This window comes from Pezoporus wallicus, unplaced genomic scaffold (genome assembly GCF_028554395.1).
Source record: "Pezoporus wallicus isolate ANWC-B61680 ecotype Strahan unplaced genomic scaffold, APGP_CSIRO_Pwel_v1 contig_2908, whole genome shotgun sequence".
Lineage (NCBI taxonomy): Eukaryota > Metazoa > Chordata > Aves > Psittaciformes > Psittacidae > Pezoporus > Pezoporus wallicus.
In genome coordinates, this window is record NW_026642179.1 from 3,998,930 (window position 1) to 4,016,536 (window position 17,607).

Consider the following 17,607-nt stretch of genomic DNA (forward strand, 5'->3'; position numbering starts at 1 on the left):
GTTGCTTTAGTTAGCTGACTTAAATATATGTAAAGGTAATAATCTCTAGGCATTCATGCATGAAAATTCTGGTCTTCATTTTAACAACAAAAAAAAATATACTCAGTCAGTTACACGTTGCTGTTTCACTGACAGAAAGACATTGCGCTGTCATGAGAAGGGCTTAGGTTATCTTTCTCATACCCTCTATTTCCCAGTTACGCAATCGTTGCATCTCAAGTAGACCATGTAAGTACTGGGCTAGTGACTTATTTTAAGAAATCTCTCCTGCCATGAGACTCAAGTGAAGCTTGAACACATCACAGGCTTAGTTTTTTGTGGTTCTTTTTTTTTTAAAAAAAAAAAGGGAAGAAAAGAAAAAAGATGGCAAGTTTTTGTTCTGGTGGAACACTCAAGTTTCCTCTCTAGCTTTTGTAAGGATATAACAATCTTCTGCCCATGTCCATCTGGCTGGTCAGCAGGGGATCTCATTGAAAATGCAAGTATAGAGCACATAATCTACTCAAATTATATGGCTTTCAAGATACCTGGGAGAGTGTATAAATTACGTTTGTCAAATATCAGATAGGCAATAACTACTGGCAACAATATAGTTACATGAAGACAAAGTACAACATAAAGAGGATGAACAGAATGTATGAGGCGGTATAATTGAGCTGCATGCATAAAGGTGGTAGAGATGGAATTTAATAAGTTATATAGGCGTGAGTTAGCATGAGTGGGAGTAACTGATTGCCCCTTTTTAAGCAATTGATTTTTCTTTTTTATTGGATCATGCTTCTTCATTGCTGAATGTATGTTTCTTTTTGCCCTCCTCAAGCACAAAATGCTTAAAGCAAGTTCAAAAATATGTAATAATGTAAAATGGTGATAGAAGAGAGATCAATAGAAACCTCTTAATACAAAAGGGCTCACTTGATCCTGTCCCTACCAAGCTTTGCAATACTTTACATTCCTGCCAAAGGATACCAGGTAACAGTTACCAGTCGCTAAAGTGATTAAGTTTTGGTGTACATGCTGATTTTGCACTTGTCTGCTTATGTCCATCTAGAGAACTGTTTTCCTTCTCTCTCCTTTCTCAAACCAACATATTGATCCTAATGTCACACTGAGATAGGTGCTCTGATGCACATGTGAAGTTTCTTTTACAAGGAGATTGCATCAGTACAGCAGCAGTAAAGTTATTTCAGCAACTAAAATAAAAGTATGCACTACAAGAATTACATTAGTCTGACAATAACAGAATAGTTGAACAGTAAAGCCTGGCCTGTGTATCAATGATATACAGTGCTTACACCTAATTTCTAAAAGTGACTTACCACTGCAAAACTTAAATGTGCTTTTGAAAATATTCACCATTAATTTACAAGTTAATGCCAGGCTAAAGAGGCTGGGAGTGGATCGTTTTTCCAGAAGCAGTAAGAATTTAAAAAGAGTTAGGAGAACAAAAAAAAAAAAACAAACAAGAAAAAACCCAGCAAAAAAGAATTGCTTAATTATCTGTTTTAAATTTTATTTTGTTCACAAAGCAACTGTCATCACTGGGATGAGAGCTGTGGGATGTATCTAATCTACTGCTCTGCCATGCACCTCACATAGTCACAACAGAGCCTGTACTTTTCACTCCAAAAAAAGTTTACAAGAAAGAAACTCAAATTACAAAAATCATATCAAAACAAATCAATCCCTATTGCGCTCCTTGGAAATGTGTAAATATTTAACACCAGCTTTTGAAGGTGTAATGGGAACACAAAGACCTTAAATTCAGTGCCTTTGAAGGCTTCTTTCATGATGCTACAATTGTTTTTGAGACGCAGGTACAAGATAAGACATGTCATCTTTTAAACGAAACGTCTATTTCCTTCTTCATGACAAGTGGTCTTGTGAATGTCCATATAACCACAATGAATAAAAGTATCATCTGTTCTCTTGAAGATTATGAAATATTTATCTGCCCATGACAGTCATCCAGATGTGGTCTTCAGACTTTGCTGAATTCATGACCTCAAACCCTTTTGATTTTGACTAAAGTAATTTGAGGCCTAGGACAGTTCAGTCATTACAAAGATTGTCAAAGGTAGCTCTGCTCATCTGCCTGTGGGTGAACCAACTTTGCCTGCAGATGAACCTGTTACTGTGCTGCACAGTCCCTGAATTCTTCACCGAGATGATTTCTGACAAAAGACAGTCAAGTCCAAGGAACTAAGCATGGATTTGGAGAAAAAGCATTCTCAGATCCGAGGCTAACCTTCATCTAAAGCTACCCATCTATCTAAAGCTTTCATATACCCAGGTCTCTAGCACTGGTAGCCAACGAGAGACATAGAATTAGAAGCCACTTTTGAAAGTGTTAAACCTTGAACTTTTGCTTCAGTCTCCCCATCTGCAAAGTGCAGACACTAGTAATTTACTTTAGAGGACAATTCATATGTTTTTCCCCTACTTCTAATCATATGTACGTCAAAACTGTTTGGATTCTGAAACAGGTCTTTAAACGCTGAACCTGAATACAAAGAGATGTCCCTCTTAAATTGGATTATTTCCTAAGATTGAGCCAGAGAGAAAAAAAATTACTCAGAAAAAATGATTCCATGCTGCAAGCCAATCTATCCACCTCAGACAACCTATTTCCCAATACTGATGAGTTTAATATTTTAATGCAAAAATTCACCACGTGCTTCATAAATTTAGTTTATAACAATCATTATGTTTTGCACCTTTTTCCCCCAAATAGTGGTAGTTAGATCTGGACCCCAAGTCAAGCAGCAGATGCTGGGATTTCCATGCAGAAGGTGGCTGCCAATGGCCCCAGAGGGTCCCCTCTTACTAATGAGATATTACTTGCATACACTTGCATAAATCTAGAGTCTGAAGACAAATTGCAGTGCATGTTACATTCACATAATTTTAAGACAAATCTATGGAGTTTGTCTCCTCTCAGTAGAAAAGTCTACTATATTTTGGAAGGGAAAGGAAACAAAAGGCATTTCTTCATGGATAGCAAAACACTGCAAGTTCATTATTGGTAACTCACCCACTGGTGTTTATGATGTCTGAGAGACAGAACTTTAATGAGACCCAGAGATCTGACTTCCAAACCTCTAAACTTATTATTATGTAATAACGTAATCCTGTAATGTACTTTTATGGTTAGCTTAGGCAATCTTATCTAAAAGGCCTCATGAGAAAAGTTACACTCTAATACATATGGATGTGATAATATCTATCTAGGCTAATCAACAGGCATTTGTACAATTAATAAATGCCCAGTGAAGATTGAGGCTGTATTAGTTCCAGACCTCAGCAGGCTTTCTAAAAGCCATATGAGCCCCAAAGAAACCTGGTTGAATAAATATGTCCCTAGTCAGAGCCATAAAGACTAATAGAGGGTGTCTGTCAGATAAAGTTGATGGTTCACCTACTTTGCACTGGACTGGCATTTCATTGTCTAGACTGAATATTTTTTAGCATGTACCAGACTCCCTGGATCTGTTCTGGTTCAAATTAAATACTTCTCTTGATGAAAACCCGCCACAAGTGTACTATTAGATAGTCAATGCTGGGATCAAAATCATGTATGCATATAAAATTATGAACCGTGTCAGATTTGGCTTCCTCAGCCTCCTCTAGTCCTCTAAGAGCACTAGTCAAGAGACTTGAACAGTATTAACAAACCTCATTTCACTTAGGCAACACATGTTCTCCAAAACAGCAAGAACTATAAGCACGGTTAAGCTCAGCCTATGTCAGAACAACTCCAAGAGCGTGTCCCAGCATAGGCAGCATCTCACAGACCCTCGAGCTCATAGATGTTTAAATTTGAGTACCATTCCCTTACCATAGAGTGGGCATGTAACTATGAAGTGTCAAAAAACTTAGAGAAGGACTAGGAATGAGCAACAAAACCTTAAGTGGATGCCACTGTAGGCTGAAGACCATAGATAAAATACGAAGAAAGCCAAAATTGTCGTGAGACAATTCTGGCCAAAAGCAGAGCTACCTCCTGCATAGATTGAAGGTATTACATGATACACATGTAATTATCTACATGAAACAACCCACTGCAGTAACACCTAACAGAGGTGGCATGAATACTGGATGTTAGCTCTGTATCAGAGGGAAATGTCCTCAGCTGCTTAACAGACAGCATTTACTGTTCAATATTTTCTACTCACTCACTGATGTCCAAAGTAACCCCAAGTTGGGCACAAGCTGAGGCCTTGCAGACCAGTTACCAAGCATGGCGCTTCGTGAGACCAAATAATAATGATGTCAATTGCCTCAGTATTTTTTGCTTCTATCAGTGCTTCACCTCCTCCTGCAGAGATTCTCACCTTTCACTTAAAAAGTTTCGACCCTTTATGGGTGTAGAGAAAAGCCTGCAAACATGGCTGTAATATAACCTAGTGGGTCAGAAAACAAGCAAAAGAAAAAGAACCTCCCACTTCTTTTACCTAATAAATAAATCATGATTTTTAAACTGATCTCACAGAGTTTACGGTAACTTGACTCAAGGTTTTCAAATGACTAAGGTTAGAGGTACTTGAAGATATCAAACAAGCAAACTCCTCAAATAAACAAAGCTCTCTCCACAGCTATTCTGGAAAAGATTAACTCCTCTCCTGCTAACCACATCTCTCATTGCTATAAACATGGAAATCAATGACAGCTTTCAACTAACCCTCTCTTCAAAAGGCCAGTGGGTCCCATCTATAACAAACTCTCAAGCAAAATGATAAAATCCTATCACATTATGAAGTTCATGTTCCACCTCCACAACAGAATTACCAGACTTCCAGTTACTCTTATCTTCATTATAAATAAGAAAATGGATGTTGGACTATAAAAAGCTGCTTGAGGACTTTCTCAGAGCCATTACAAATAATTTAAGCAAATGAGACTAACAGAGAACATGACTGTGCCATTGCCCTATGTCCTGTTGGTTCTAAATTGTTCCCAGTGCTCCTCATCAGAACATCACATGCAAAGAAGAAAATGCAATTTTAATGAAAAAGCTCTTCTCCCTCCAAACCCAAAACAAATGGCCATACAGCATTTCCATCTAGGTCAAGTATTTATAATGCCAAAAATGTACTGTGACTTCACAGTTATTTAAAGGATCTTTGCTTGTAATCATGAAAATCTTGGATCTCCCACTTTCATTGTTTAAAAAAGTTGCACAATCAGATTGACATACCATGAAATTTCCATTCCCATTCAGCTCTTGTTTGGTCATTGGATTAATATCACATTTATTATGAGCACATTAATTTGAAAAAAGGTCTCCACACACACCAAAAAATAATCTGCAGCAAGCTCCACCTTCAAAATTGTTACACAAACTACTCCTGCCCCATGCCACAACACACACGTACATAAAAGAAAACTAATGATGTTACTCACTAGGAACTCCAGACACCAGCCGTAACGGACGTAATACTCGGAAAGCCCGCAGTGCTTTAACATCGAATCCGGCACCTTTTCCTCCTATTGAATTCCCCCCATCTGCTTTGGTTGCTTGTTCTAAAATTGCACTAAAAAGCCTGCAAAAAGAAAGAGGAAACAATCTGTAGGCAGACAGCAAGGCTTGGGCTAAACAGGAACAGAGATCATCATCATCATATCACCCAAACTATTGCACAGACCTGTGAAGAGCGTCACGCATCTCAGTCGACATTCACATATGGTGGAGGAGAGACAGACTCTTCCCATCTGCAGTAGCCTAATGGTAAAGTCTATACCACTTACAAAACACTTGTTTCTGGAGCAGACGTAAACATGACGTGAACCTCCTTCAGCCTAATGGATCCTCGCAGCCAGCTATAGACTACCACAGCAATCAGCCTGCCTGGTGGCACATGGAGGTGCACTCCCTACCCTGGGTGCTGGGGCATGTCGGGTACTTCAAAATGACCACTCTGGCAATGCCTTGTGCTGAATTTAAAGGGTCACCAAAAGCAGGGCACAGGAGTCAGATTTTGAAGGCAAGCTCCATGCTGTCCTTATCGGTCTGGACATAATCAGTGGGAGTTGAGCAGATAGGTAAGAAAGTACAACTTTATTAACCAACAATCCCCTCTGAGGAAAAAAAAAATCTCCATATTTAATCCAATCGTTAGTTGCCTGTCACTCATTTCACGAGGATTTAAGATTCACCAAGGTCACTGCAGGTAGAACATTGTGTAAATCTCAGGGATCCTTCAAAGTGCAAATAAATGAGTATGCTCATATTATGTGCTTGTGTATCCATTTGTAAATCCCTTGATGCACTGGCTAGAGAAAGTGCCAAACTGTAGGAGTCTTATTATTAGAATATTTTATTACACCACTCAATGTTTAATCTCGGCTAGTAGGAGTAGCTGCTTTAAGGAGAAGATGTCTCACTCAGAGCACATTTGAAAAGGCAGTGCAAAGCAGAAAAGAGTATGTTCTGTTAAAGAGCTGAAGCTCACCCTGTATGTTAATAAGGATTTGATATAATAGATTAGCTTTCAGGAAGCAGTTTCCATTTTTCTGGTAAAACATTAGTACCTTTGGGGGAGGAGGGATTCCTCATGAATTTGCTAATGACATTGCTTTCAGCCTTGAAGTAATCAACATGAATGCAGCCAAATTCAGTAGAGGTTAAAAGCTGTTCCAGTAAAAAATGCTTTTTTCACTCTGCTTGGGAGTGGCAGAGGCCCCTTTGCCCATAGCGTGCCATGGAGATACCACAGGTAACCTGAAAGAAGCTGTCTAGGATGTCAGAAACAGCCTGGGTAGGGTGGCCTCGATTCAGCCCTGGCTGATTTCTCCCTCAGACTTTGCAGTCTGCAGTGCCTCTGTCAGGATCTCGGCTGTAAACCCTGACTGGCATATAGCAGATGGAGCCCCCAGACTGCAAGCAGGGGCTGAGCCACCTGATTGCTTCGCAAGGAGCTCCAGTGTGCCTTCTGTCTCCAGTTAAAAGTTACCAGTAGGGCTGGACACAAACATAGGGAGATTGCCATGGATAGAAAAAGGAGGATTCCTCTACGGAAGCATCTAAGCCAACACTTTTCCCCAGCACTAAATCCACACAAAAATGTGGATTAGGGCAGTGCAAATGCAAAATCAGTTTCTTAAGGAGTTGGTGTTTTTTTTTTTTTTAATTTCATACAAAGAGTCTTATAAAACTTGTCAGCTGTGACTGAGGAACTCCTAACTGGATCTATTCAAAGCCTCAACTTCAAGCACTGCAGAAAGATTTAACAACTAGGTAACAAGCGTGGGAAAAACTGTGTGTGGGGAGGTTGGATGCTGAGCTTGTAGGTGTTGCAGACTGAGAAGCAGGATGCAGAGAAGACAAAAACAGAGCCTATGAGAAATACTGCGTTGACTACAGATATCACAGCTAGAGATAAACAAGGGCTGATGAAAAGAACATAAATTATTTGAATGTATGTATTTCTTGAGCTGTGTACACAAATTACACAGTTGCAATTTTCTGCTGGTCTTCATAATAGAAACACTGTAGGTCAAATTTGGCCTAATGTATTTTCAGAAAGCTAGTGATTAAGCTCTAGAAATGTGCTCTATTTCTTATTCAAACATTTATATCTTTCTAGTCAACAGAATTCCCATGCTAGATGATGAGTGACATACCTATACAAGAGTCCTAGTCTCCTGGGATCCTCTGGAGGCAAAAGAATTCACTGCAAAAGCTTTCTTATGCTGTTTTTCAGCTCTGTTGCAATGCTGAAGACAAGAAATCTCAAGGAGCTCTGAGTCAGCAGTTGTGCAAGTCTGAGGGTTCATTATCCTGGTCTCCATTATCACTGGCCCCATGTCTGGCCAAACACTGGCTCTTGACAGCTGGCACCAAGGGCATTTCCCCTGTCACTCATTCAATGAGCAAACCATGGGCTGCCCTAGAATTCTACATCCTAAGAAAAGCTATACATGTCCTAAATTATTTCAGAAGCAGAAATACAACCAGTAGGACAGCTCAGTCCACTGGAGCTGGAACCTGCCTTCCCAGATTAATGCAGCTCCCCTGCAGGCCAGCTGGCCCTGTTTGTGTCCTCCAGCACTGACTGTATGCTACATGTGCTGTCTTGAGGTACCCACAGTCATTTGACTACTGTACTTCAGGAATAATTCACAGTAATTCCTGCTGCTTCTCATTTAAAAACCTACATTTAAACATGAATTGTATTACTGCGGCTAATCCGCCTTGAATGCATTTACTCCAGGCTTGTACTAATCCTGCTTTTCACTAATGCAATATAACTTTTTATTTCTCTAACTTATTTTACTCTCTCTCCCTTTTGTACTGGGGTCTACACTGTTCTCAGTCTGTCCTACTGAATCACTACTCCACTCCTCAAATTTATAGTACACCTTGCCAATCCTACTTCATTGTTCCTACCACCTCCTGAGTTAGACCATGGGCTGACATCAATGACTCACAGGCTACAGCTATCACATACTTTTTTGCTGTAACTCATAATGATCCAGGGGATGAGTTAAAACTTGTTCAGAAATAGCACCAATGATAACACACAGAATAAAGGTAAAGCTTCTGATGGTCCCCCCTTCCATTATCTTCTATTAGGAAAAAACTCCACAACCCATGTACAATTTGTTATTTCTATGAGCTTTATAGACTCAAGTTTTTCATCAAACTTTTTTCCAAACCTAAAAGAGCTGAAGGGATATTAATCTACTAATATAAAACATGAGTTCAGAGTCTTTCAACCCTATATTTACATGGTAAAACCTGCTCCTTGATGAAAACCTCTGGGAAAAGGTTTCAGTAGGCATGGTGGAGTGAGGTGTGGTTCTTTCATTTTCTGCTCAGTAGGTGAGTTAGCCGAAATGCATGTTCCAAGCACAGTGTGAGAGAACACTGTGCTGACAGACAAACCAAAGTTTGGACAATATAAAAATGCAAGAGAGGTAATTTCTTGTGGCCACTGGAAATCTCGCTGTTATTAAAAAAAAAAAAGGAATACAGAAATCAATCTTATTTCCTTCCACTTAACTACTTTCTGCCAGCCTAAATTCATGCCCTATTTTCATTTGACATAGGACTTTCCAGGGGTGAAGCACAATTAACAGTGTCTTGATTTCTGAACTTCACTTGTGACATGACTACTCCTAAATTAAATTAATCTGCCAGACATGAACCATAAAGAAAAAATTAAATTTCTTTCACACATGTGCATGTATGGACACACTCCACCCTTTTTTTTTCCTTTCTCATTTACTTGTGAAGTATAAAGCAAGTTTCACTGTTTTTCTTGCTGCTATTTTTCTGTTTCTCTTTTGACATTTGAAAGTTTTTGCTTTGCTAGGTGACCCCAGCAGCAGCATGATAAGGCTGTAAGCTCCTCTTCATCTCTTCATCTGTGGGCAGGGCACACTGATTTTTATAACATAAAAGAACTTGTCAAGGGCCTCCAGAATACAGAAAGAAAACAGAGGGACTCGTATTTCTAAGACAAAAAAAAACAGCAGAAAAACACAGCTGAAAGAATCCTCATAGGTATAATGAAATACTAATAAAAAAGGTGGGTGTTTCTTCCCCTCACAGTATTTACAGTTCACCTGCAATTTGAGTGTGAAAATGTTTAGGTTTGCCCTTTAGAAACTCCTCATAGAAAGACATATACCATGACCACATCTTCCAGTCTGTTCTGAATTTCAGATCTTTTCCAAATACCTTCACTGCTTATCATCCCTCTTTAAGACTTCCTTTCAAATTTCGATGCCTGTTTTTCTGGCAGAAGCTTGGAGGGTCCTTGCAGAATGATTGTGCTTGGCAGACAAACCACAGTAGTGCCAGGAAAGACAGATATTCTTCTAGCACAACATTGTCAGGTTAGGCTTCTCTCAAGAGAAATTCCATCACACAGCCTAATACTCAAGGACATCACTGTTATATCTGAAAGTTCTAATGATTTCCAAAAGAGGAACGGTAAAACTGGAGGAAGCAGGAAACAATTTGACTAACCATTAGCGTTTGTGGGTTGTGCCTCATTAGGCAGCTTAGGGGTGTGATCTCTGCTCCTAACTAATAATGTTCTTATCCACAAAGCCTCTGATTGATACCCTCACACAGACATTTTTCTTCAAAGCAACGTTTAATGGTGCTGCTATAGCAGTGTCATAGGCTATTTAAAGATAAGCTAGAATCAAGCTTTACACAACTTCGCTGATGAATAAGCAGATCTCCCACACTGCAAGAATGATAAGCTGTTACAAGCTTACATGTCTAAAGGGCATCCTTTCTCCAGAAAACGTAGCAGTTGTGTTCAGTGCTTCCCTCTGCTGCTGCTGTGTATTCCTGAGGCTTTGCTAGAACCATTGATGATAAAATCCCTTTGGATACCAAGAAACCTATCTTCAGAAGGCAGGGGAAAGTAAGTATAGAGGCACGCTGTCATAAAAATTTTTTATGGAAACCAAGACTTCCCTCTAGAATTTATGCTTGGTCTTACACATGTCCGTTATCCTCTTACACTATTGACTTGCGTACTTTAACATAAAGGAAGCCAGCTGTGATGTATTATCTCTTCACGATATGTCTGGTAATCAGTGTGTACTAGATTGGTTTAGAGATAAACAAAGGATCTAGGACAAACAAAGGACATGTCTTTTATTGCTCCTTTAACTTCCAACTTGAAGAATTACTTCCCACCTTGCCTTTCCAATTTTTCTGTAGCAAGGACAATCATTGAAAATGAAGATGATTCCTAAGGCAGAACAAGCACAAATGGCAATTACCATGGCTGTTTCGAGACTTGAGGCTTCCAGTATGAGTCCCACACCATCCTTTGCCCCACATACCAAAGAAACCCCTCTATCCAGTGCTACAGCAGTGTCTAAATTACTCAGCTTTCTCAAACAGCTCCATCAATGGGCAGAAAAAGACACCACATAGAAATATTACTAGCACTTGCTTTGTTGCTCCTCCCTTTCTCTCTCTTTAAAATTTATTTTAAACCTTTTCTATGGGACTTCCTCTCTGGAAAAATATTCAAATACATTGAAATTTAAACATAATGTCATTAGGGGATTTCAGACAGCCCCATGGAAAAGAAGACAGGGCAGAACAGGAACAGATGGTATCACCACATAGATTTTGCAGAGGGGTTGTGGAGAGAAAAAGCAGCACACCAGCCTAGGCTGTGGTACTGTACAAGTGAGTTTAAACAGATAAACATCAAAGGAACCCATCTGGCCTTCAAGTGGAATCTGTCACTTGAGACTGTTACTATTTAACAGAGACCTTGGGGTCTTGGCCATGTTTATTATACTCGTGTAATCCCTCCCGAGTTACATTTTTTGTTCCCCATCTAGTGACTGAGAGCTGCTGGAGGCAAGAGCAGATAGAAGAGCTGAGAGCTGCAGCTTCTGTCATTGGCAAGGGAATTAATTTCAGTCTGAATATCATCTGGCTGATTAACTGCCTGGTAGGAAAATTGAAAAGGACTATACTTAAACTAGATATAATGCTGCCCTATGATTTCTGGAGCCCTACCCTTTTACATTCCAATGGAAGAAGAGGTAATGTGTCCTCTCTTTAAAAAGTCTCTCATAAAAATTAAAAGAGAATAATCACATTCACAGGACTTTTGTTCTCCAATCTTTCTTAAATGTAAGCAGCAATTCCCAAGCAGGTGATATATCTGAGGGCATTCAAAGGCAGAATCAGCTATGGAATTGGACATCAATGGCAGGGGATCTTCCAATTTCCAATTACTAATTTGCTGTGGGATCCTCTGGCTGCGGATAGGAACAAAGGAGCCCTGCCCTAAGGAGAAGCGTTATGCCCATGTGGAGGCAGAGAGGTCTTGAGACTAAGAATAGGTTCCAGCTTGTCTCCCTCCCCCTCACTGGGAATTCTCTTTCCACCCACTTTTCCCTGTAATGATAGAAAGTGGGAGGGATTGGGTAGTGCACATCAGTTTGCTGACGTAATTTTGGGGGTTCACCACAAAATTGGTTAAGAAGCTAGACGGACTTTGGTCCAGGGCAGGAATTACGAGGGGGCTTTGATGACTGAAAGTGTCCCTTTTGACGTTTTCCCTAGGAGCTGAAGCAGGGTTTCCTTGGTAAAGAGGTGAAAAAAATTCAAGGTTTTGTGGGCGATGAAATTCTTTAACAATGGAGTGGTGGGAGGATGGGACAAATTACTCAGGCAAAGATATACTCGTTCTCTTTGTCTTCAGGGGTAGTTTATCCTTCACCTCTTCCCTTCAACAGCCACAATTCAAATCCCTTGCTTATCTCCTACCTTTAGGTAGAAAAAGAAGGTGTTTTACTTTGCTTTTATTCAAATAAATTAAATGCCAAGCTTGACAAACATGTAGAGAAATATAAGGGGATTGGAAGAGTTGCAGCTCAAAGTGGCAGTTAGTAAAATTAGACTTTTAAAACGTTAAAACATTAAAAGGGTCAAAATCAAAGTGTTGAAATCACCAGCAGAACAGTGATTTGAGCTGAAGAACTTATTTTTGTTTGTAAGAGAACAAGAAACATCAGTAAAAGTTGACATGATGGCAGAATTCCTTTGGTATCCAACTCTAACCTTAAAGAATCCAACCTAGATGTTATTTTTAAATACTCATACAGGTTTACAGACAGAGGGAGTTTCTTCCAGTTGGACAGCCTTGCACTGCTTCCTCTTTTTATCCCTGTTCCCAAAAAGCAATTTAATTTCCATGTCTTGCAAACCATTAAAATGGCAGTGATAGGAGGAACATAATGTACAGCAGCAACCTCCAACCCATACATAGCGTGCCAAACATTCACCTGCCCTCATGCTCCCAAAGGTTGACAGTATCCGCATGTGTCAGTGCATTCAGTGACAAAAATGTCGGTACTCACCCTACTACCACAATTATAAAATCTAGTAAATTCCAGCCATTGCGGAGGTAAGCGTTGGGGTGAAAGAGAAGTCCGTATGCTATTACTTTTAAAAATGCTTCCACTGTAAAAATTATGAGAAAGAGATACTCCACTCGTTCCTGTGGAAGATAAGAGAACAGAGAGACAATGGTTAGTGTGAGTGACAAACCACCTATAAGGACATTTTCTTCTGTCACAGTCCACCCATGCAACCTCCAGCTCACTGACTTACCACTTGGGTACACCTAACATGCATGGCTTGCCAGAGGGCTTTTCTCCCTACAATTTAATTGCCTGCAGCTAGTCTGACAAGACAGTGGCAGTAAACCTTGGTTAGGCTCTGAAATTTGGTGCCCTCACCTTGGCAGGGACTGACCACTGCACAGACCTGTGTAAACTAGATGGGGAGAAAGTCAACAGGCATATTCTAGCACTCAGCTCTGTACACGGTATGTTGCCAAATATGACCAGCTATCAGAATGAACTGCATCCAGTCCTTTTCTACCTCTGAAGAGGAAACATAGCTGGATGTAATACTGTTGAGAGAGATGGATAGAAATAAAGACAGGAGCCCACCTGAGACTGATGCATGTGTCATACTGTGCCTTCTTTGGGATTCCCTTTTCTGTTGCTAGGGAATAGGTAGGCTGAATATTAGTGGCAAATGATTTACAGATCAGGATGACTAATGTTAGGGGCTTTTATTCATTTCATGAGAAATGTGCATGTCCCTGTGAAATGCAGGCTGAAATTAAGCATATCCAAACAGAATTACTTCCAGTGACAGTACAGTCTGATTCAGGACAAGCAAGCAGGTTTTTGGAGTCAGTACACAGGCTCACCATCTCTAATTTCTGGGGTTTCTCTTACTCCCAACTGTGGAATAAGAATAGCAGTGATGCAGAAACGGTAGGGACCTCCACCTAAGTAGGAGGAAAACTGCAGTATAAGGCAATCGTTACCAAAGTGCTGCGTGGCAAGCTGAGTGGGAAACAAGTACATGAAAACTAGATGACAGCAAAAGGATACAAGGTCCCTACAAGGTTAAACTATAAAGTGAATAAAAGTTCACATTAAAGAGATAAAAATCTGAGTTAAATACAAATGAAAACATCCTAGGCGTTTCTGGACATATCTTACAGCTTACACAGAAAGACAATCAGGCAGGTTACTACTATATTTTTCTTTTCAACGCCAAACTGCAATTGCCCTTTCCTTCTGTCCAGTTGAATGTATGACACTTTCATACTGTACAGCAATACACAATACGCAGGATTACAAAACAATCATTCCATCATTTCACAGCTGCCCTTTTGAACATCTTCCTTTCAGCTCCAGGTAATTGACAACTCACTAGCAAACCACTGATCAAAAAAGGCAATTTCTAGTTCATCTGCATGTTTACACTAACAGGCTGTTTTACGTGACTGAGAAATTCCATCTGACAGTAGTAGGCACATGTTTGTGCTTTAAAATGTTGCTGTGCTCCCCTCAGACAATGCTTTCACAATAACTGCGACATTCCCCAGTACTTAGTGCAGGGAATACCTAAAAAATAAAAAGTATAATTCTGTAGTTATCTATTTGTCATAAACCTTTAGAATGTGCTCACATCACAGAATTTGTCCATCAGTGTCCCAGATGGAGATAGGTCAGCACACTAAGATTTCCGTCCCTTTGAGCTCAGAGAAGAAAACAGCAACATACAATACTAGCAACTCCTATTTCCCTAGCTTTACAAATAGCGAGTGCATTATTTTACTTAGCACAGGAATTGGCACCTTAAGTGCTAACAACCAGAAGTCCAGCCATGGTCTTGGCCACAAAAAAGAGCTCCACAGTGCCCTGCACACTCCTAGAATGGAGGAACCTGCTGCCCTTCTCATTCAACTGCTGCTGACAACTGAATGGGTACTAATTGATGTACAAATTGTAGTCAAGCCGACCCAAACAATCAAGATCTATGCATACATTTGCAAAGTAAGACAAGCTGCCATGAAACCTCTTAAAAAAAGACCCAAAACAAACCACAGAATGACTGTGTGATGGGAAGTCTATTCGGTGTCATTCTGATTGCCCTGCACCTTTGTGCTGCACATGCCTCTATCAGCATAGTGCAAGGCCAGATCCCATTCCATACAGATAGCCTACGGTAGTTCTGCCTGGGAGGCAGTGCCGTACTTCTGAAAAGACAAGGTAAAGCCTGTTTAGAGAATGAGGAAGGTGAAAATAGGCTCTGTGAAGGAAGAACGTGCCCTGAGTTGAGGATGTGAGTGGGGAGTATTGTGCCTGGGACGGGCATGGCGTCCCTAGGGATGAATGAACAACTTTTAGGATGGAAACAAAGATTTCTCTTGCTGCAACCCAGCCCCTTAATGGGTCCCATTCCCTATTTCAAACAAGGGCTTTCCACAATTGTGGGCAAGCCTTCTTTCCCTCCTGCAAAAGTGCAACAGCAGGTCTGAGACCACTCTCTCATTCAGACTGCTGCTGAGGCTGCCCTGTGCACTCAATTCACCTGGCATTCCACTCTGTAAACACAGACATCGGCTCATGGTAAAAATGCTGTAGGCACTGAAAACCAGCCTTCCCTTAAAAACCTTTCCTGCAGTCACAGCAGACACTGATAGCATGGGGATGTTGAGGAGACCACCCCCTCATTTAATAACTCCAGGTCCAACCTGAAGCAGATTTGCAGAGCAATTGAAGAGGAAGCCCTAAAACTGATCCTGTGCCTAGTGATTTAACAGCAGACATTGTCCTTGACCTCTGGGCACCCTTGAACAAATACTGCTGCCAGCTCTGTCTGGCTCTGTGCTTCTTCCGGGGTTGCAGTGCTGTGCAGGCCTACCTGGCCAGAAGAGCTTTCCACTGCATGAATTTTGTCAAAATACCTATGCTAACATTATCAAGGGTCCAAGAAAGTAAATACTTGAGAAAATTCTGGAACAACTTTTTTTTTTTTTTTTTAATATTTATTACTGCACAGAACAGCCAGTATTTCAAACAATAACAGGTTCCATTTGGTTGGGTTTAGGAGCCTCATAACTTTTTGCTTCTAAAGACGCCTATGGGACTACAGACTCCTGTTTTGTTATTGTAATAAAGCTGTTTGTTGAACCATGCTATTGAGGGAATAATATGCCAAAATATTACACACACATGCATATATATATACACATCTATACAAAGACATACATGTCTACATACACAACTACAAGCCGTTTGAATAAATTCCTTAAATGCTCTGGTTAAAGTGGAAAGATCCATAAAAAGTAAAACTCTATAAAAGCCTCTGAAATGAACATAAGATACAGAATGCTGAGCCCGGGAGAGAGATTTTATGATCTTCTGCACTTAAATTAATGATTTCAGGATCTAAAACTGAAGGAAAAATGCTGCCGAGATTAAACAGTGTAGCTACTCCCAGGCCATTTCAGAAAGCTACTCCTGCTTAGACTCAAGAAGAATTTGAAAAGCCTACTAATTAATTCTGCTCCCTTTTCTCCTTATACTATAAAACTCAAGGGCTTTTATGAACACAGCATAACATAGCATAACTAGGTTCTGGATAAAACCTGGATTAAAGTCCCAGTTCTGATGTCACCCTTGCCAGATGAACTCACAGAAATGACTCAACCACCCCCTACCTCAGGTTAGAAATAAGAGGAGGACCTGTTGCCCTCATCAGACAATTATTACTTTTCCTCTGTTAAATGGGCACCTGCAGCTCTGGCTGCTAATCTGAAGCTTTATTTTCACAGTTTAGGCAGACTGGGCCCCAATGTTTCAAGCTCCCAAGGGACATAGATGGAACTAGATGATCTTAAGGTCCTTTTCCAACCCTAACTATTCTGTGATTCTGTGAAGTTTAGACTGGATATAAGGAGGAAGTTCTTTACTGTAAGGGTGGTGAGGCACTGTAATGGGTTGTCCAGGGAAGTTGCGAATGCTCCATCCCTGGCGGTGTTCAAGGCTGGGTTGGACAGAGTCTTGGGTGGCATGGTTTAGTGTGAGGTGTCCCTGCCCATGTCAGGGGGGTTGGAACTAGATGATCTTAAGGTCTTTTCCAACCCTAACTATTCTTTGATTCTATGACATAGCACTGCAAAGTATCTGTAACGCTACTCCTCTAAGAAGCCACTTTAGTGCCATTTTAAAGGAAACCAAGCTAGAAAAATATTGGCATTTTTGCCTGAGAGAGCTCCCTGCTGACAGAGAGCTGCCCACTACCTCTGTGGGAGGGAAGAGAGATAGCAACAGCATCGCCCCTTGAAAGACAAATCCAAACCACAGCATCAAAAGAAAGGGAACTTGTTATGGAGCTGTAAGAAAGAGGAAACAGTATTTTTTAATGTGTGTCTCAGAAATGGGAACCATGCTGATGGGCCTGACACACACGAAGCACAGTGAAGACTGTGGAATTACAAAGCAGAAGCTTCCTGCTTGGGCAATAGTGCTGAAATGTTTAAAAAAAGAAAAAAATCAGACAAAAAACCTCAAGCAACAAAGATATGAGCGGAAGATGAAGAAGGACAAAAGTCTTAAAAAACTGGCCAGTCTCTGGAGCATACACAGATGTTCTGGGACTTGCTCTACCATTGTTTTTCTGAGCTTGTTTCATTTCTCATCGATATAGGACATAAGCATCACTTACCCTAGCTAACAGATTAGCCAGCACTGACATTGCCAAGAAACAAACTGTAGATCATCTTACTCTTAACAAAGAAA

General features: G+C 40.4%; 1 protein-coding gene across 6 annotated transcripts in view; it reads right to left on the minus strand.

Annotated features, from left to right (window-relative positions):
• The window catches only part of CACNA1C (calcium voltage-gated channel subunit alpha1 C), a 481,717-nt gene that overhangs the window by 184,341 nt on the left and 279,769 nt on the right, over positions 1 to 17,607 (minus strand). For all 6 annotated transcript variants that reach the window (XM_057428119.1, XM_057428116.1, XM_057428113.1 and 3 more), the window contains exons 4-5: positions 12,856 to 12,995; positions 5,404 to 5,543 (exon numbers count right to left, since the gene is read on the minus strand). In XM_057428119.1, coding sequence (XP_057284102.1) covers positions 5,404 to 5,543; positions 12,856 to 12,995 — 280 coding nt within the window. The remainder of the gene's footprint in view (positions 1 to 5,403; positions 5,544 to 12,855; positions 12,996 to 17,607) is intronic.